This window comes from Rhinolophus hipposideros (assembly GCF_964194185.1).
Source record: "Rhinolophus hipposideros genome assembly, chromosome: 8".
Taxonomy (NCBI): domain Eukaryota; kingdom Metazoa; phylum Chordata; class Mammalia; order Chiroptera; family Rhinolophidae; genus Rhinolophus; species Rhinolophus hipposideros.
Window position 1 is genome coordinate 14,765,181 of NC_138054.1, and position 21,434 is coordinate 14,786,614.

Sequence of the window (21,434 nt, forward strand, 5' to 3'; positions counted from 1 at the left end):
CAAAAATATCTACCCATGCACTGAAGCAAAGACACTAAAATGTGTTACCATAAATTACTTCTGGATAGATTATAGGTAGTTTCTGTTTTCTTCTAGATTTTTCTTTTGTCTTTCTCCCAAATTCTCAGTGTGTAATTATTATTTTACTAGGAGATGGTGTCCTTTGTTGAAATAATTTTAAAAGACTGGATGAAACTGAGTGATAATCCACGCCAGAAGGCAGGGAGCCAGGAACTACAGACTTGCCAGGTTCCTTGGGAAGTCTAATGAGTTTTTGGTTACCTCGGAATCTGGAGAGACCCAGGACCTGGGTTCACCAGTGACGTCACCACGGACCGGCTGTGCGACTGGGGAAGCTGCTCAACCTCTCTGAATCTGGTTTCACCTCCTTGAAGAGGCTATAAAAGCTTCGGCGGGCATGGCTCCTGGCTCTGCTATGCGGGTCAGTGGAACGGTGTCACGCGTGCGAGCGCGGTTTGCAAAGCCCCAAGCGCCGGGCGTTACGCGGGGATTGTTGTCGCGGCGGCCAGGGAGCAGCAGGGACGCGAGCTTGGGGGCGCCCGGGAGGGTGCGCGGGGGCGGGACGCGCGGGGCGGGCGCTGGGGCGGGGGAGGGGACGCCCCGCTGGCTGCCGGCTCCGGGAGGCTCCCCGCCTGCTTCCGCCGCCCGCGGGGATTCCCCTGGGCCGGTGCCCGGGGAAGTCCCTGTACCGGCGGGTACAAGAGCGCGGCGCGGCGCCAGCGCGCCACAGGCCAGCAGCCCCCAGCCATGTCGCGCGGCCTCCAGCTCCTGCTCCTGAGCTGCGGTAGGTACCGGGGCTGCCTGTCGGCCTCCGCCCTCCCCCACCGCCCCGCCGCCCCGCAACACCCCCTTCCCTCGCTTGCTCACGCAGCTCTCTCCCTCTTGTAGCCTGCAGCCTGACGCCCGCAGCGTGGGAAATGACCGTGGCTTGCTCAGAGGATGTGGACTTGCCTTGTACCGCCCCCCGGTACCCGCAGATCCCCTACACTGTCTCCTGGGCCAAGGTAAGCGCGGCGATGCCCGCCGTCTGGGGTTCGGTTGGCTCAATTGGAGGCGGCGGGAACTCCCTGGCTTGGGCTGTGGACCCTCTGTGGCTGGGAGCCGGGGCGTCTCCTGCTGAAGTCCAAGTATCCAGTCTTCCGATATGCCTCCCTTCTCCTCGCCCCAACCCTGTGCTCGTCCAGGTACTGGGCACTTAGATTTTGTTCCTGATTCTTCAATCCTTCCCTGCCTCTAAAGGTGGCCCATGGTGAATGACCCAGATAAGACATTTTAGAAGGGCAGAGAACCTCTGGGTGAATTCTGGAGCCCAGCTGTGGTTGTGGCCAGCAGGCCAGGGAGAAAGCAGCTAGGGCAGATTTGGACCATGGGACAGGAGGATTTCTGATGTTTGGTGTTTTATAACCATCAATTTGTATGTATTCATTAGTGTGTGTGTGTGTGTGTGTGTGTGTGTGTGTGTGTGTGTGTGTGTGTGTGTGGCGGGGGGAGTGGGCAATTTGAAAGGAAGAACTGAGAGGTAGAGGCAATTAGGCTTGTTTTGTAGGTGTGGTTCTCTGTCAGTCATCTCCTTTCTGGGATGCTGTTGGCTTCTTCCCTTACCTCTGGCAGTCAAGAGCGGTCCAGCAAGAAGGGAGTCTGTGAGGGTCCTTGAGCGGCGTCCACGTGTGTGAACAAGCATCGTTGACCCTACTGTGAGAAAACTGAGTCGCACTTAGTTTTTTTTTTTTAAGGTTTCCTCTCAACTGGAACATTTTCAGATTCTAAGATTGGAGTTCTGGTGGCATTGCAAAGCCATCCGCCACTGTTTGCTGTCACTGGTCCTTTGCTTACCCCCTTTAATGAGGCTACTGCTACAACAGCACCTCCAGTTTAAGCCACAGAGGCCTTAGTCTGTGGCTCTCACCGAGATGCCGTCTTACTTTGAAGCAAATCTCTGCATTTGTGGCTTTCGGCTAATGCGGTGTTCTCGTCTGCCTGCCATAAAAGATGCTGTGAGAACCAGCACATGTATGTGGCCATTTAACAAGATAACAGTTAGGGGTGTGTGTGTGTGTGTGTGTGTCCTCTCTCACCAGATAGCGCTGCACCACCCCTTTTGTGTATTCTGAGTGGCACCCAGTGTTTGCCCTGTTAATTGCAAAGGTGCTCAGTGAATTGTTCACTTGGTGAGTTCTGCACAGTGGCAGTGGTATTGCGGCCTTGGGGCATGGTATTGTGTATGAAAGTAGATTTGTTATTCCTGCTTCATTTCCACCTTAGGTACTGTGGATCAGAGAACACAGCATTTCCGAAATTGTTCTCATTGTAAACACAATAGTATTTAAACAAAAATAATTGTAACACAATATTATTTGAGTGCTAACCATCTGCCAAGTGCTGAACTAACAATTTGCATACATTAGCTGTTTTAATCCTTCCAATAGATCTTCCAAGATCAGTACTATTGTTATTCCTACCTTACAGATGAGTTAACTGAGCCTTGGGGATTGAGATACGTAATCTGCTCACAGTTACACAGCTGGCTAACTGGTGGAGTTGGGATTTGAATCAGGCAGTCTGATTCCTCAGCCTGAGTTCTTAGAGGTCTATCTTGATATTTGTTTTCTCTCTTAGTTACTTAAGGTAAAGAAAGTGAAAGTGTCGTTGGGCTAGCCAGGCAGGGACTTAGTTATTCTAAAGAAGGGGGAAAACATGAAACCACTATTCCTTTCAGAGAGTGATTAAAAAAAGAAAACAATATTAATACCCCTAGAGGAGTAATTAAAAAGTACTCATCAAACAAGTGGATAAAATTTCAGACTGTAAAGTTCAAACAATTGTCAAGTTAAATCTTCTTGCACAAGGTTACTTTGAATGATGCAGTAAACCATGGCAATTAACCTTCGGCTTCTCCTTGTATGTCAGCTGATGATGTAATTCTATAATATATGTGCTTGTTTATTGAACATGGTTCTTACATGATTTACCCTGAAGATCTCTCAAACCTCTTTTAAAAAAAAAAAAAAAGACAGCAATCTCTTTGCATTCTTCTTCTTTTTTTTTCTGTTGGTCCATGGAATAGAGTCATTGAAAAATCATACCATAGTTGTTATTTTTAAAGAAGTAAACTGATTGATAGGGTGAATAGGAGAACTATGCTATGCCGGTAAACTCACTCAGATACCTTGAAACTGATATGCATTGTTCCTTCAAGTACTTTGAAAGGGTTTTCAGCATATTCTGTAGGTATTTGTTATTTTCCAAACCAGTAATTTTACTTTTGCATCAATTGTGCTTGTACAACAAAAATGGATAGAGTGTTTTGGAAATAAGGCCAGTGGTGAAATAGTGAAATACTTCATTTGACAGAGGATTCCGTATCTTGTCATGTCCCCCTGCCCTACATACCACTTTTTCACAAAATGTTTCAGTGAAGCAGAGAGGTAGCTATAAAGTGAGGAATTTAAACCTGATGACCGCGGCCTGCCTAGCTCATGTCACCTCCCTGTATCATCACTAGTGTGCTTTGTAAAACCTCTTTGCACAGTCATGGGTTGCTGGACAAGTACAGCAGAGTCCCTCAGAGTGTGGGTTTTCATTGTCCGCCAGGTTGAATCACATTCTTGCAGGCCTTCTCCATATCACAATTACAGTTATAATGACTCACAATTTAAAATTCCATTTACCACTCAGTTCTCCGGCACCACAGAGCATCCTGCCACTGTCCAGTTGGCACTGATTACTTGTGATTAACAAAAGGACCCATGTAAACCATGTGTCTATCACGTGCCTTTTACTAAAAGACTCAAAAGCAGACCATGTCCATATTAGTGTTTGTCATACTAGGGTTAGTCGGGAGGAAACAGTGTCCATTTTAGTCTGTTTCCAAGGTACAGTCGTGGGGGGGTACAGGGGGCTTAATAAAGACATTCACAGGGTGGTTCACGGTGGAGCCACAAGTGGGTAGAGATAGCCCAATTCTTGTTAACCCAGCTTTACTTTTCTGTGGACTGATGTCCTCCGCTGGGATCCAACAATGGGTCCTCCTCTCATCCCTTCCTATATTGTACATTTCAGCACAGAGAGAGTGATTGAGGAGAAATAAAAAGTGAATACAGTAGATCACAACTTTAGCTTTTAAAGTTGTGAATAGACTGTGGTTGTTTGGGGAGGTATTTTGAGAAAATATGCAAATAGACTTTGGTCCAGCACTTTTCTTTCATTGACTGGGACCTTGGGTTAGATTCTAGAGTAAGAGCATATAGCACAATCCCGTATTCACCTGGAGTAAGAACATCCATTAAAGTGCTACATCTGTTCATACCGAACATCATTGGGTTCACACTCTTGTTAAAGAAGGTGCACCAGGTTTGGAGGGAGAAAATGACACTGGAATGGAGTGACACTGGATGGGCATGGTTGATATTTGCAACTAATAATAATGAGTGGTTATTTTTCAGGAAGATGTAGTACCATCTTTTGTCGTGCTAGGAGCCCTGACAACCTACGTTAATGCATAATGAAAGAGGATATATAGTTCATCTCTGGGTGACACTGCGGGGGCGAGGACAGACATGCATCACAAGACCGGTGCTCTTTTAAGATGACTTCCAAAGGAAGGGAGAAAGCGGAAGTAAGACTATGATTTCAGAGAATAGATCGGACTTGAAATCTAGTTTAGAAGAGCCCAGCTGTGGCAAATCATGGGCTGTCCTGTGGACGAAGGGATCTGTGGGAGAGCAGGTTAATGGCCTCCATGAGACTACTTTACCACACAGATATTTCTTGTCCTTGATGCTTTATGAAGCTGTCTTCCATGTACATTGCTAGTCTCCTATCCGGCAGAGTTGTGTTTGCTGCCTCTACCATCTTGTGTGATAATGAACCACAGAGCAAGGGGGCACTGAGGAGAGCAGAGTGCCTTAGGAGGGGGAGCGGCTGGAGTTGATGGATGGCCTGGGTGATATAATCTGTGCAGCCACAGACCCTCATGGACCCGTGAAGGAGACAACGTGTGTCACTCCCTTCCTTCATTTTGGAATGCCATCTGTTGTAAGAGAGATTTAAGAATGTACTTTTAGGGAAAAAAAGGAAACATTTGTACATTAAATACAGAAGCACTAAAACATTGAAAGGAGAAAACAACGTATGTAATTAGCAACAAAGAAAAGTCAGATTGTCCCCATTGGCACCTCTATGACGTGACCTGGTTGAATCACTTTTATGGGCTCTATTCAAACTATGAAAGACATGAAACTGGTTTTCAGGTGTCTCTCAAATTTACACTTTCACTCATTAATAAGTAATTCTAAGTCCCAAATATGTGCCAAGTCCTGGGCCTGGCACTGGTCATTCCACGATCAACACAGAACTTTTGCCAGATGCAGGAATCCTTAAGCATTTTGGGGAACTGATGGGTAACAGTGACCTAGAGGGAGAATTATACAGCAGAGGGCTGAGAGGTAATGTTAGAAAGGAGGCTGGGAACAGATTGTGAAGAAACTTGAATGCCAAACCATAACGGCTTGAGCTTTATCCTTTCGGCAGTTTTTAAGCAAAGGATGACATAATGAAAAACATGTCAAAAGAAAAGCATATTACTGGTGGTGAAGGACAGAATATGATTCATCCCAGAAGATGAATCTTCTTTACTGTGAAACTTCCATCAGGTTAATGCAATAAGACTGGAACACATGCATGGGCTACACCTTCCTTTCCCTCTTGGTCACCCATCCTGTCCGTGTGGTTCTACAGAAGGGTGGGCAAGGCAGAATGTGGCTGCCTCGGAGAGGGCAGTAGAAGTCTCAGCTAGATGAGAAGGGTGGATCACTGAGATTTTTGGACAATCATGAAACAGTTGCTAATATCTTTTGGCTTGAAAGAGGGTAGAGAGGAAAAAGGCAGCAGAGAGTTAAATAGAAAAAAAGCCAACACTTGTTTTCCATGAATAAAAGGGGGAACCTGGATCATATGAGGACTCGTTTATCTTAGTTCTGCACTGGCTATGTCACTACACCAAGAAGAGGAAGTTAAAAGGTCTCAGTGATGTAAGGGAAGGTTTCACGTAGGGTAGGACTAAAAAGAGACTCACTTACCTAAAAAATACTTCCTCCATCGAAAACTGTTTCCATGATGATCCCTTCCTGGTTACTCCTGCAATGACCCCAGATTTTCTACCAACAGTCCTTGGCTCAAACCAGACCTAGACTAAAGTACTTCCCCAAGATTCCTTTACACTCGTAAGCATATTTGTGATTTTTGTTTTTGCACTGGGGTATACGTGGGTACAATTCCTGTGTGTGTCATGTAGTGCTGGTATAGGCATAAGAGCCCAGGGCTTGTTAATGTCACTTGTATTTTCCTGGAGCACCAGCTGGTCTATTGAATGTGCTTGTACCAATTCTCCAAGAGAAGACACATTCCAAATGAGCTGGTAGTGGTCTAGGATTATGGGTCCAGTTGGGAAAATTTGTGGGAAAATAAGGATGCTAGTTACCATAAACATTTCATGTTCACCTTGGACCAGACTCACTGGGTCAAGTCTTGGGGAGCAAAGATGCTGAATCAGATCAGGCCCTGGTGTCTTGTTCCCGGAGGAGGGGAGGCATGTGAGCCCGAGGGACAGAGCAGGACTGGCCAAGAGGCTGGAGCCATGTGGAGATAGCCCCCATGTGTCACATTTATCTATGGGATGGTGCACAGTGTCCCTGTCAATTAGAACTCTCAATTAGAATTTGTGAAGGCTTGTCCCTTCACAACTAGCTTAAATAAAAGGGGATAAATATATTGGTTTATACAATTGAAATGGAAAAAATTCATAAAAATCCTAGTATAGTTTATACTTCACTGATGGCTGGTGTTGAGGATTGAATTGTGTCCCACAAAAAGATATGTCTCAGTGCTAATCCCGGGTGTTTGTAAATGTGTCCTTATTTGGAGATAGGGTTTTTGCAGATGTAACCCAGTTAAAGTGAGGTCATACTTGGTTAGGTGGGTCCTAATCCAATGATCGGTGTCCTTAAAAGAAGAGAAAACAGAGACATGGACACACACACACGGGGAGAACAGCATGTGAAGATGGAGCAGAGATTGCAGTAATGTGTCTACAAACCAAGGACTGCCAAAGATTTCCAGTGACACCAGAAGCCAGGAGTGAGGCATGAAACAGATTATCCCCTAAAGCTCTCAGAGAGAGCAGGGCCCTCCCAACACCTGAGTTTGGACTTTTGGCCTCCAGAACTGTGATAGAATAAATTTCTGTAGTTTCACGTTGTGGTACTTGGTTATGGCAGTCCTCGAAACAAATCCAACTAGAGCTTGAGGTTTTATGAATATCCTCAGGGCTTGATGTCTTTCTCCTTCTCAATTCTTCCTTCCCTCATGCTGGTTTTATTATCAGCCTCCACATGACCCTAACATGGTAGCTGATAACTGCAGGCTTGTATGTCATCCCAGGATCAAAGGAAAAGATTTAGCCTATCTTCTAATATCTCAACAAATGTCTGATTATACTTAAGTGGCTTTGATTGGGTCATGTGTCCATTAGAACCAGTTTATCTGGTCACGGATGTGCATCTTGAGTTCAGAGTACCTCCTCTAGGATTAGATGTAGGGCCTGTGAAGGACACGGACTCAGCTGTAAGCGTGCCCCTGGCAGGTCCAGCGGGACCCACAAGATGCTAACGGAAGAAGGATGGTTGGCATGAACAATGAGTGGTCTACCATTACCTTCCAAGGGTTTGTGATACATTATGGTAGTGCTTTAGAAAATTCAGAGTGTTGTGGCTATTTTAGAGACATCATGAGTAGAAAAATAACTCTTCTCTAGAGCAGAGATTGGGGCTTCTAGAAAACTTTGCCAGAGAGGAAACTAGACGTATCAGCAATAAATGAATGAATGACTAAATGAATGGATGGAGTGGAAAGCTATCAGATATAACAATTTCTATTACCAACATGATCAGTTACAAAGCACTTTTACGTGTTTTTTCATTTGATTCTTCAAATAACCCCACAGGGTAAGTATGATAGTTCCAGATGAGAAAATGAGAGTCAAAGGTGAAGTGATTTACCAAAGACCACCCAGCTCACTGATGGGGAAGCTGGAGCTTGACTTTGGACCTTTTGATTCCAAGGCCAGTGCCCTTAGAACTTTCTCATTGTTTCTAAAGTTCACTCATTCATTCAACAAATACTTTTTGAATATTTCCTGTGTGCAGGGAACTATTTACAATGCCAAATGCAACCTTGGCTATGAAAAGAAAAGAGAGTATTAACATTTTTAGGGCTTTCTGTATGATTGACACTATGCTATATGTCCCCCTCCATCATCTTGGGTATCTTCACACCAATGTTTGAGATACAATTATGGGCTAACACCCCCCATCTCTGTCGAGCAAAGGAAGCCTGTGAAAGCTGTTCAGGCAGTTAGCCTAGAGCAGAACTAGTCATGGTGAGGCTGGGGTTTGGTTCCAGCTCGAAAGTCTGTATTCTTAATTATATTGCTTCTGCCATATTCATGACTCTGTTAACAGCCATAAATCCAAATCTGTCTGTTAGACCCAGTAAATTTCAAAGTGAAAAATCATTTTTTCCAATAAAACTACACTTAGAAAAAAACGATGTTAATGTGCCTACATCCTACCCTCATTATGACATCAACCTCCAAGCCACACTATTTTGTACATTATAAAGAGCTGTTTTTATGATGAATGACGATTATATTGACACTTTAATTGAGTTAGAAACCAAGGTACATGAATGTTAGTGCACGAAAAATGCAATAAAAAAAGCTGTTCAATAAAAAAGCTGTTCAATGTGATTGGACTATATCAGATTAATTTGATACCACCTTTAAATACTTCAAATTCATACTTTTAAATCGATTTAATCAAATTGTTTAATTAAATATTTACATATACAGGGAGTGCCAAAAAAATGTATATACTATGTTTCCCTGAAAATAAGACCTAGCTGGATAATCAGCTCTAATGTGTCTTTTGGAGCAAAAATTAATATAAGACCTGGTCTTATTTCACTATAAAATAAGACCGGGTCTTATATAATACAAGACCCGGTCTTATATTAATTTTTGCTCTAAAAGATGCATTAGAACTGATTGTCTGGCTAGGTCTTATTTTTGGGGAAATATGGTAAGTGGACACTTTGGTCAGCGTTGTTCAAGCCGTAGTTTGCCATAATCAGAAGTGTCTGGACACTGATGGTAACCACTTTGATCACCTCTTGTAATTGTGGAAGTCAAGCGTGACTTGTATTCATATTTTGTTATTGGTATATATTGAGTATTACAATATTAATACAGTTTTCCTTTCTTAAAATGTGTATACATTGTTTTGGCACCGTGTGTGTGTGTGTGTGTGTGTGTGTGTGTGTGTGTGTGTGTGTACATACACATTGCTCCTTGAAAAACATCTCTTCCTTTTCTTTTAGTTCCGTATCACATTCTTAACAAATCTCATGTATGATAAATTTGGATTTCAAGTCTGTGATCAAAATTCTTTCTGTAGCATAAAAAAGGACACATTTCAGAAACATGGAGACTAATGTGAAATATTCTTTTGAAAAATAAACAAATACCCTAGTCATGCTAAAAAAAAGATAAAAAAAAATTCTGTGCCATAGGAGTGGTACTGTTGTCCTTTTATATTCAAATATGGTAATTTAGGAGGTTAGCATATATTATATTTGAATAATATTATGTAAACTTGAAAAAAAACCACTTTCCACAATAGGGTTTTTGGCTGAAATATTGGTTCAGTTTCAGCCATATTTAATTATTTACTTGATTTCTTTCATTTTCGTTCAAATTTGTCCATCATTTAAAAAAAACTTAATTCACTTGCCCTTAAAATTAGTACTTTCACTGATTTAGTATTCAGCAAATTAAAGAGTTTATTTTAATTCAGTGCTTGTGATTTCCTTAAGGTCAGATTGCCATTTTAGAGAAAGAATGTGGTATTTAAATTATTTAGTCTAACTGGAGGCCTTGAGAGAAGTCAAAAGTCCATAGGCTTTCTGAAAATTAGATGTCCTATATTTCACCCTTTTCCTAAATCAATCAAAAAGATAGAATTGTCAGCATAACAGTTAATACAGGGAGTGTGGATTTTTAAAGCATAATTGGGATGGATGTTTTGAGGAAATAATTTGCCCAAATCGTGTTGTGGTTTAACACACTACAATATTAGCATTCTAAAGCATGCATTAAATCATTCCTGTCAATTATGCTTGGCTGTGAATGAATCTGAGGGTTCCTTTTGTTACAAATTGCTATTTCCTAAAATGCTTTTGCAGAGAGGCAATGCAATACTTTTAGATTTGGAATGTTCAAAGAGCCATTCTTGCCAGTGGTTGATTTTGTGCCCGCTGAAATGTTTACAAGAACTGGTACAGCAAAGCACAGTTGAGGAAGGTCCCTTTGCTCTAACTCCATTTTCCTGAAATGCCCCTTTGGTTCTTGAACAGGCCTGCCTCAGTGAACTCACCTGATTTGTGCTGTGATGGCTGCTTGGGCCACACAGCAGAAGATAACGATTTGACTTTTGCATAAAATGTCTCTTGGTACTGCCACCTAGTACCCCAAACCCATTCTTAGCATGCAACATTAATTTAAAAACTTCAACGAGTTTTGCAGCTGTAGGCAAATCCCAGATTCCCCAGAGAGAATCACGTGAGAAGGTATATCTTACAATAACAAGAAGAAGGGGGAATGGGAAGTGTCTGTACCCACAGCTTGAAGCAGGGGGAGGGTTATGAAATATTTCCAGGAAGTTGTGTGAATTTGCAGATTCCTTTTGCTGTAGTGAGTTATCAGATAAAGATAGCTGTTTATTACTGTGGGAAGACTTCCCAGGTTAAGCCAATAGTTTTCCTAGTTCTCTGGGTCTTTCAAGAAGGCTCTGGAAGGGGCCATTGGAAGATGACCCCATGAAAGTTGAAATACTTGGCTATGAACCCATCGATGGCTGTGGTGGCCAAAACTCGGCAGGTCGCCTTGGGGTTCTCTGTTCTGCCTTTCCCTTGCTTCTTTCTGTCCTCATGATCTCACCCTACCTTTGTTTTGCCATTTGAACATAACTGAGGGCTGCTGGAGGTTTTGCTGGAAGACCATGAAACTCTGACCATCAAGTAAACTACTTTTTGTTGTTGTTGCTACTGATTTTCAAAATGAATTCTCTTCTGCAAATAGGCAGAAGGTGACTGCCAGCCAGCTCTGATCGTGGGCGCATACTGGCTTTGGAGGTTCCCTGCATGATAGTGGGGCCCTCTCTATGTAAATAAGTGCAACGGTTTATGTTTCCACCAGCTCCAGAGGGCAGCTCCAGAGAGCTTCGGAGGGAGGAGTTTTGATGTTGACTTTCAGACAGGCCTTTCTGAGCTGAGGGCGGGGTCACTGGATGGGAGAGGAGACCCCAAAGGAGAAAATCATAGGTAGATCATCTCAAAATGATTGTTGCAGCTGAGTTTTAGAGGCAGGAGTTTCTAGCAAACAGTTCCAGGGAAATCTATTAGAAAGAAATCTGAGTTGAACACATTTGGAGGTTAATTTAGAAAAAGTGGAGACTGCAGAGACTAGGCTGAGTTGATTAGTTCATACTGGCCTTGGGGGTGGGGGGGGGTATGAGGTGGGGTGGGGAATCTCTGACGGGTTGGCCCTGGATGGTCCTGGGTGCTTGGCCCATCTAAAGCCCTGGTAGGAGGGAAGACCTCTGCAGGCAGTGGGGAGGGGGAGGGGCGAGCACATGATGAGGTCTTAGTTTGTGGTGTAATGAGTCTTGTAAAGGGAAAAATTGGGCTATCTTAGGCATGTTCTAGAATCCGTTGTTGAATGTCTTTAGTGTTTTTCTAAGGTTCCTTGCCACACCCCTTTTTTTTTTAAACTTTATTTTTGAACACCTGAAGGTCCTAGTGTGGCTGTAGATCGTTGGTTATTTGGGAAGGAACCTTTCAACACAAGAAGAAACGTCAAGAAACGGGATTTGTGTTCCTAGACTCTGCCTGAGAAAAGCCATTAGTCTTAGCAGCCCCATGCTAGCAGTGAATGGAGCAGGGCTTCTTGCAGGAGCCATAAATCTGCCACCAGATGTCTCTGCAGCCCACTCCACGGGAATGCTGCCGCACAGCGAAGGCTGTGGAAGCTGGAACCTGAGCTTTCTAGAGATGTTGTGGCATGTTCCCTAACTCAACAAACTAAGCAGAAACCAACCACTGAGTGTAGTATGTCAGGTATAGTAAGTTCTACAAAGACAAACAAAGCAGGGTAAAGGGCGAGAGACTAAGAAGGGTATAAAGGGGTGTGTGTGTGTGTGTGTGTGTGTGTGTGTATTTCCTGAGCTGTCTGTGCCTCCCTAGCTGTTGCCCTGATTCCTTATCCCTGAACTGATTTCCTATTGAGAAGGAGGAGAGGAGTGGTACATGCTCCCAGAGCAGCAGCTGAAACATTGGCAGGGGCAGGCACACACAGCAGCCTGCAGCCCGATCACGCTGTGTCTTCCCGTAAGGTGCTGTTACAGTGCTACTGAATTCCAGGCTCCCTGCTGGCACCCAGGCACCCAGCGAAGGGCTAAGGGCTGCCCATGAACACAGAAACAAGTGACTTCCTTACTGTTTGTGTAAATCAGTTTTAGAAGCTTTAAAACATTTCAGTGGAGGATCAATGGCCAAGTTAATGAGGCAAAATTGAAGATATATCTGGGGAAAAAGAGAATTGAAGGTGAATGTGATGTGTGCCTAATCTTTGAAGTAGAGGATGATGAAAAGACGCCAACAATGAATCACAAAACTAGTTCAGGGAAAGAAAACCAGCCCGATGCATTTGGCTAAATTTGGCGTCTCCCCGAGTCAGGCTGGTCCGTCCTCAGTACGATGACAAGCTGTAACGGCCCTGTCATGTGTATCTTGATATGACTACAAATGATCTGACACAAAATCTCCACGTGGCACTACTGTCACCTGTCTTCTACCTTAGGAGAGAGCGAAAGTGGGGCACATCGTGCGACAACGCGGATGACCACACACGTGTGAGTCGTTGAAGAACAAGGTGATATTTATGGGAGGCATTGCTCATCGGCTCCTCTGTGTGTTTTTTTTTTTTTTGAGTTGTCTGGCAGTGATCTTACCAGACTTAGGAATCTTTCCAAATAAAAGGCTGGAATACAACAGTAAGAATCAGTGAATGGGTGAGTTGGTGTCTGAAGAAGACAAGAGAACATTTAATACAGAACAACAAGCAACAAAATTGGATTCAGAGTCATTCACATACTTGACCCCCGTCTGGTGATCAAGCAACACTCTCTCCTTTACGTCAAGTAGAAGATGGGATAGGAAGAATCAGAACATGCGTTCCTGATCTCGTTTCAAAAAACAAGACGTAGCCTACAGAATTTTCATAGATTCTCTCCTCCTCCCCCAAAGGTCACACATCCCCATAAAATCTGGTTTTTAAAATAATGTCAAGGATGGATGTGATGAAAACGAGAGGTAGCGCCTTGGTGTGGAGGCCCAGTGCTTGGAGGCCTCCCAGTAGAGCACAACGCAATAGGATTTCTTATTTTTCTTAACAGCTTACGGAGGACGGTGAAGAGAAGATCGAGGTACCGCAGGAAGACCTGCAGAACTATCACCAGAAGGAGCCGAAGGGCTCTTTCGAGCGGCCCGTTGAAAGGCTGTATGCCCTGAAGATCCGAAACACTACCAGCTGCAGCTCGGGGACATACACGTGTACTCTGGTGGGGCCGGAAGGGCAGAGAAACCAAAGTGGCACAGTGATCTTGAAGGTGACAGGTAAGGTGATCTGCTGCACCTGTTTTCTCGCCAAAATGCGTGTGCACTTTCTGTAGGTCCCCAAATCGGCCCTCTCTGTCGGAGCCTTAACTCAGAAGCTTTGGATCACATCTGTGGCTCAAAGCTAAAGTCTACAAGAATGTCCTAACTTTTTTCTTTCATTAGGACGGATCTACCCCCCACCTGACTGGGATGGATGCCAAATGTAGCCAAACAATAATCTGGCAGTTTATCATGTCAGAGCCCTTTGGGACAAATGAGAAGCATCCAAGGCTAATTTTTGGGGAGATGGAGAATTGTGTAGTCCCCACACACCAGACAACTGTATTATTCGGCTCCTCTGGGGCCTTCCAACCTGGCCTAAGGGAGTTGCTTCATATTTCCACCCTTTTAACATGAGAATAGCATTTGCTTCCCACTTAATGGGGAGTGAATTTCCCAATACCTCAACTCAGGCCAAAGTAAAAGAGTACAGCAAGAAAATAAAGTTCCAGTGACAATACACATTTTTGCTCTGTGCAGTAACACCAAGAATCGAGTGTCAAGGCAAAGATTATCAAAGTGGATTTTTTTTTATACCTTCTTTATGTAGCTTAAAATATGCCTTGGATTTGACTTTTGCCCAATTCTTGTTGGTGGCTGAGGCTTGAAATGACAAACATGTTGTCATAGAGTCTGAAGGGAATCTTACTCAAGATAATATTCTTATATTCACAAGAACACAATCACTATTTAGGGGTGAGTGGATTTGATTCACTGTTACACACACACACACATACACATACACACATACACACCCCTTATACCCTTCTTAGTCTCTCGCCCTTTACCCTGCTTTGTTTGTCTTTGTAGAACTTACTATACCTGACATACTACACTCTCTGCTTTGTTCTCTGCTGTATCCTGGCACACAGTAGGCCCTCAATGAATATTATTCATGCGGATGAGAAATGAGAGCCGCCTAGCAGGGAAGAGCGGACAGGAAATGAGAAAGAAAGCTAATTTTTCTTGCCTTTCTTTGTCAAAGGCCTACATGTTACCCAGAAGTTAAGTGGTCAGATTCTAGAGTCACTTAGATCTGGTTCAAATATTAGCTGTGCTGTCCGTTAGCGTGTGACCTTAGGTAAATGTCTGACTCTAAGCCTCAATTCTCTCATCTTAAAGTGGGGATAGTAATTTCTACAACATAGGCTTGTTGTGAGGGTTAAATGAGATAGAGCACTAAAATGCATACTGCAGTGCCTGAGGTAGACCTGAGTGCTCAAGAAATGTTTGGAACCATTAGGATAATGGTTCTCAAACTTTCTTTTCTTGAGTCACAGAACCCCCCGTGAGAATCCATCCCTAGACTATTGCACGAACTTCTGAGCCCAATGTCAGCCCAGCTCTCTTGAGGCGCATCGGAGGCCCCTCTCAGGAACCCCACCCCGGTCATCTGCATGCCACCGACTCCTGTCTGGCCCTCAAGCAGACTCAGTTAGCAACTTGTTTTCCCAAACAGCACATTGGATGTCATGCCTGAGCGGGGAGAGGTTGTCTCTGCCATGTCCCCTCCTGGTCCACAGGCCTCACTCTTCCTGCACTTGCCCTCCCAGAGTCCTGCGGCCACAGCCTCTGTAGCCCAACGACCCTCACTGTCAGCCCAGGTGGAGGAGCTTGAACGACTCTACAAAAACCTGTCTGCTAATTCAGCAATAGCCGGGCAGCTCACCTGCCTCGTTTCATAGTCCTGCTATCCTCCTGAGGTGAGGACACGCAGCATGCTACACAACACTGATGACGTTAGGTTATATAACTATTAACAAATGGCGGTTCAGCTAATGGGAAGGCAAAATCAAAGCCAGGAGCCACTGGACATTTGAAATGGAGGCAGACGGGCAGCAGGATAAACCTGGACCATACTTCTGCCTCTGCCACCTGCCTTCATCCCTCAGCCTTTCTGAGCCTCGACTCCATCCTCTGTAAAATGGGGCTACTCGGACCTGCCTTGGAATATATAGTGAGATGCTGTATGTCAACCCCATTGCACACAGCTGGATACAGAGTGAGAGTGAATGCCAGGGGCAGAGCCAACCGTCACTGCTGTAATTACTCTCGTTCTCCTGGTGACACAGATATGAAGGCAGGAATGGGAGACAAGTAGGACTTAAAAGGCAAGGACAAAGCATTCTTAGTTCTTTAGTATGTAGAGAAATCCTGTTAAATGGCTTCATGTTTTACTTTTTTTTTTTTTTTTTGTAAGGATGCCACCAGGAACGCAAAGAAGAGACTTCTAAGAAATACAGAGCTGAGATTGTACTACTGTTGGCTCTGGTGGTTTTCTACTTGACACTCATCATTTTCACTTGTGTAAGTTATCTTTTTTAAAACCTCCATTAGTATTAAAAGATTACCTGAGGCACAAATCTGAATATGTTTTGTATATAGTGTGGATCATTTAATAATGGGGAGAGATATTCTCTGAGCTCTGGACTTCCTGAGGCCGGTTTGTGGGAATCGTTATAGCAAACCCCAGCTTGTTTCCTGGACTGTGGCTTTGCAGAATACTGTGAAGAGAAGATGAAGTAAGGATATGTGAAGGAAGTTTGAGAAAACCAAAGGATCCTCCTTAAGCACCAGAGGGCCTTGTAGTTACAGAGGCAGAAAGTGCTACACTGACCATCCCCCACCCTGAGCAGAGACAGCGTTCTTCCCATAGGCAAGTGAGCAGTCCAGTCCAGCCACTTAGGGATAGGTCAGTGTCCTTGACCTGACCTTGAACTGTTTCCTCTTCCGGGTTCTCCCCTTTGATTTTGTTACTTCCACCCACTTCTTGAGAATTCACCCCGAGAAGCCAATGCAGTGGGGTGCACAGGGAGTATCCTAGGGTGAGGGGTGGCTGGCCAGTGCTTGGGCATCCTTGACATGCCCCTGACCTATTGGTACCTGACTGCAGCTTAAAGACCCTCAGCCTCCTTCTGCATGGCTGCTGACAGAGCTTGTAGGGGAGCAGGGCAGCACTGGGCCTGACCCACTAGGAAGTGATCTGTCTCCTATGTCTCAGTACCATCAGGAAGGGCTGGTTACTTAGCGACCAGGACAGATCTCACCCAGGAGCTATGCTGGGGCTCTTTCTTGCCATTCACTGGGTCCCTACTTGCCTCTCTGGCCATGCACTCCTCTTTCTGATTGCTGTTTTAGACATCAGTCAATCAAAAGACTCCAATGAGCATGTACTGTGTACATGGCATTAAGCTGGGCACTGGTAGGGATATAAAGAAGTGTAAGACATGGTTCCTACCATCAAGGCGCTTCAAGTTTTGTCTTTAGAGTTATTTGCACATAAGAGAATTAGAATTACTAGGCAGTAAATTAAAAAAAAATCAGTGACTTTAGTTTCTTGTTAGCAAATGCCTGTTTCTATGGGCACTGATTTTTCCATACAGTTAACTAACCGTAGGGGCTTGAAATGGTGCCAGCCTGTAATCAGGGCATCTCCTGGTCAGAGTTTAGAAATACCAGTGAAATAGTTCAAGCTCCTTAGAGTGAGGGAGGTAGCTAGTATAACGAGGGATCCCAGAATAAGCTGTCCAGGCAGCTCTTGGTGAATGGAGTTTAAATGGAGGTGACAACTGAGGCATTTTTCCAATTATTCACTTCTCAACTTACCTCTCATTTTGTTTTTCAGAAGTTTGCACGGCAACAGAGTATTTTTCCAGATTTTTCTAAACCTGGCCTGGAACGAGTTTTTCTCCCAGTCACCTCCCCAAACAAGCATTTAGAGCCAGTGACTCTTCACAAAACAGAAGTAGTATGAGCAGGATTTCTGCAGGTTGTTTTTCCTAAAGGGCTCAGCGATGTGCCTCTATGTCACACAGGACAAGAGAAGAATGTGCCCCACACCCAAGGTGGTGCCTTCCTGTGAAGTCCTGCATCTGACTGAAACACCTGAAAACAGATCCCACCCCACTCTTTGTGAACAGAACTTTAAAAACCATTACATGACCACATAGCATGGGGCCACCTGCAGGGTGCTCTCCAGTGCTGCTGCTTCACCACTACTTTCTCAGCGTTTTGTTCAGATATCTGGTCAACCTCATTGAAATTTTTCAGTCATATGAAAGCTATGGTGTGATGCCGTTGGAAAAGAGTCTTGGGAAATATGAATCTCCAGAGCTGGCCCTGTGACAGACTCTTGAGGACAGCTGTCCTCTTCCACATCTGAGAAACATCTCTTCGAATTTGCTGTGTTTTCTCGTACTAGCCCAGATGTTTTATGTCTGGGAGAAATTGACAGGCCAAGCTGTGAGACAGTGGGAAATATTTAGCAAATAATTTTCCGGCATGAAGGCCCTGCTATTACTAAGGAGTGTTATGTGAACACAGAAAAAACAGGTCGATGAACTGTTCCCCAAAAGGGCCTTTTCATCTGGGCAAGTCCTCTTTAAAGAAGCAGTCAAGAAGAGTCCCACATTTATTTTTATATCTCTATATATGCTTGTCCAAGAAGGATTTGTGGTTTTTGTCCTTTTGAAATCTATGTCTACAGTTAGATATCATCGCTAACTGACAAGCAACCTGAATACGGAAAGTGAGAAGATGTCAGAGAGTGTGATGAAGGGATTGAGAGCTATCAGTGATAGGAAGGCAATGCTGGAAAAATCACGCAGTCTGGGTTCTAGCCCGAGTTGTCCCACTACCACGCTGTATGATCTTGGGCAAAAGTCTATGGTTTCTGCTTTCTCAGTTGTATGCCCAAAGGTTGTTGTATGAGTTGGTGGAAATAATGTGTGTGAAAATGCTCTGGAAAAGTATAAAGCACTATACAAATTCGAACTTTACTGAGTCATTATTCTTATTACAATGGTGTCCTGGGCAGGAGAGAATGATTTTTACTTTTCATGGTTTCAGTTGTTCCAAACAAAAAAATAATCTGCACAGGAGACTTTCTCGTAGTCTTCTGTATGAATTCCTTCGGGGGAAGTGAGGAGGCCAGCTCAGTGTTTGGTTCCTGAAGTACCAGCCAAAAGTATTCCAAGACTTGGACACTTAGGAGCCCGCTGGGCCGTGGGGAAAATGGAGTTCACAAATGTTACACTGATATTTTGGCAATTGTTGTGGGGAGTTTTTTGTTTGTTTGTTTGTTTTTTCAATCAAATTTGGCTCTTTCCCTACTTATTTTCCAAAGAGACTTCACCCCTTTAGTAGTGTGTGCATTGCCCACACTGATGTTAGAGAGTAAAAGGGATGCCAAATTGATTTAGGATTTTGCTGCTTTATCACAGCTCTTGTGTTATGAAATGTATGCCTGGGAATAGGGGATGTTTTTCTTTTTTATACTTAAAACTACTATAAGTCTTTGGGATGAGTGCTAAGATGTCTGTAAACTAGTTTGAGAACCTGAAACCTAGGTGAAATGCTAGAGATCAAAGACTGGCTGAGTCCTTCCTTCTGAGCGGGATGACGTTTATGACAGGTAGACCTCTATTAAATGGCACCCCCTTCTTCCCAAAGGTGCTCCTGAATCCATCCTCACCTTGCATTGCCAACAGGTAGTACGTGATCAGCTTTACCATACGCGTGACCTCAGGAGGGAGGAATGGAGAGAAGGGTGTGTAAAATCAGGGGCTCTGAACATGGGATTCATGAGTTTCACTCAAGATTCTCAAATAGGTCCATTACTCCCAAAATGGTAAGAAAAAGAAGCTAGTTCAAGTAGTTGTAATAGTTATGAAAGCATCATAGGTGAAGCTACTTTAGAAAATGGCTCTTTGTGAAGATAGATGCTCATAAAATGTCTATAAAAACTGTAGAGTCCCTTTCAGTGGAACAGATTCTGTTTTCTAATGCTTTACCAAAAGTGCTCGAGAGACCATTTGACGCGGTAATTTAGAGCTCAGAGAGCTCTTATTCAGCTGGGTTTGAAGTCCAGCTTCATCACCTTAAAGTTTTACCACCTTGGGCGGGGTACTTATCTCTCCAAGCCTTAGTTGGCAGATCTTTAGAATAAGAATAGTATCTGCCTAATAGGTTTGTTGGGAGGATTAAATGAGATAATATATCTAAGAGCTTAGCCCAATGTCTGACAAATGGTATGCCCTCGATTAATACTAGAGCAAGAAAGAGGAAAAAGGCAACAGAGAAAGTGACAGCAACCAGGAGTCTATGACAAAGTGGTTTTGTGAAAAAGAACTAATTGACTTAGTGAGTCCTGTTGTTTTCAGAGGATTAATCCTCAGTGAAACTAAATGTTTCGTGGCTGTTAGAACTACAGTACATGAAAGACTAGGGAGGGGGGCAGCCCTTTATTGGTTCAGACTGACTTAAACTGAAAACATGATGAAAATTTGAGATCAGGAAGATGCAACATTTTACACCTAATATTTGGTATAAGAAAAGGTGTGTGTGAGAGAGAGAGAGAAATTGTGTGTGTGAGAGAGAGAGAGAGAGAGAGAAGGATTGCGTAGGGAGGATATAATTTATCAGGAAGAGTGAATGTTTTCCACTGCCTTGATTGAGGTATATCAACGTATTTCAGAGGAGGATAGATCATCATGGACCATCCTTACTTTTCTGTCTCCACTGTGAGGGAAACCTTTGTTGTCAGGGCCCTCCTTTGTGGAATTAGATCTACAGTATAATCATTTAACCTTGTGATGTTCCAAGGTTATAGACATGAAGATCAGCTCCACATCCTTCCCAAAGAAGGCCTGTGGTTTTTGTTTTCATAACAATTCTCAGCAAGTTTCATTATAGAAAACACTGAGCTGCACTCACAGAACCATCTAGAGCCTGATTATGTGCTGGGTTTGCAGAAGAAATGTGGACACAGAGCACATGAGGCTCATGTGTCTGACCCCATGGCACAATCAGAGTCAGGAGTCTCAGAATAATTCAGCCTGGTTCCCTTGCTCTTTCCTCATTGGCAACTTTATTTGGCTGCATTAACTGGCGAATTGTTTAATACTTCCATCTTTCCCATGTAAAAATAGCCAAAGGCCTAAAAATCTTAGGACAGAAGCTGTTTGCTTAATTCAGCAACAGTTGTCCCTCATAATTTTGCAACTGTTTGTTTGCAGAGCCAGATATAATCTAACTGGTGGGTAAGATGCAATCAATCAGTTCTTTGGTCAGAGTCTATGATAGCTATTTATTGTCGTCTCAAGCCTAGATATGTTTATTTTCTAGTTTTCACTGTAAATTGCATAAGAAATTAAAATTCTACTACCTGCCTTTGTGGGGTGTGTGTGTGTTTGGGTAAAATTAAACATAAGCATATTTGCTGAGCATATACTCTGGATGAAATACTGGTGTAGGCACTCTATAATACTTAAAAGAAAGCAAGATAATCCTTCCTTTCAAGGAGCTTATAGTCTAGTGGAGGGAGAAATGAGCTCAGAACTGTATGTGCAGCTACTTGTTTTACCTAACATTAGCGAAGTACACAAAGAATGGCGGGAACACAGAAAAATGACATGGGAGAGTCCAAATTCATGTGCAAGCTTTAAAGAACTGGTTCCATTTGAAGTTGGACTTGAAAGATAAGCAGGATTTTGAATGGTAGTAATGGGAAAAGGGGGTGGGACTGGCAGAGACACAGTCTCTAAGGCAAACAGAGCACATATGAGCGGAGAATCGTATGAGGGTTT

At 43.7% G+C, this 21,434-nt stretch overlaps 1 protein-coding gene across 3 annotated transcripts; it reads left to right on the plus strand.

Annotated features, from left to right (window-relative positions):
• The first annotated feature begins 329 nt into the window (after window positions 1-329).
• Window positions 330-21,018, plus strand: CD83 (CD83 molecule). 3 transcript variants are annotated; one of them, XM_081056477.1, is made up of 5 exons: window positions 330-442; window positions 910-1,025; window positions 13,587-13,806; window positions 16,049-16,155; window positions 17,474-18,703. In XM_081056477.1, the coding sequence occupies exons 2-5, from the start codon at window positions 939-941 to the stop codon at window positions 17,600-17,602; spliced, it is 543 nt and encodes a 180-aa protein (XP_080912603.1). In that variant the 5' UTR covers window positions 330-442; window positions 910-938; the 3' UTR covers window positions 17,603-18,703. The 3 variants fall into 3 exon arrangements, with proteins under 3 accessions (XP_080912603.1, XP_080912601.1, XP_080912602.1); XM_081056475.1 differs by lacking the exon at window positions 330-442 and adding an exon at window positions 608-805 and having other exon boundaries at window positions 17,474-21,018; XM_081056476.1 differs by lacking the exon at window positions 330-442 and adding an exon at window positions 639-805 and having other exon boundaries at window positions 17,477-18,703.
• The last annotated feature ends 416 nt before the right edge of the window (window positions 21,019-21,434 follow it).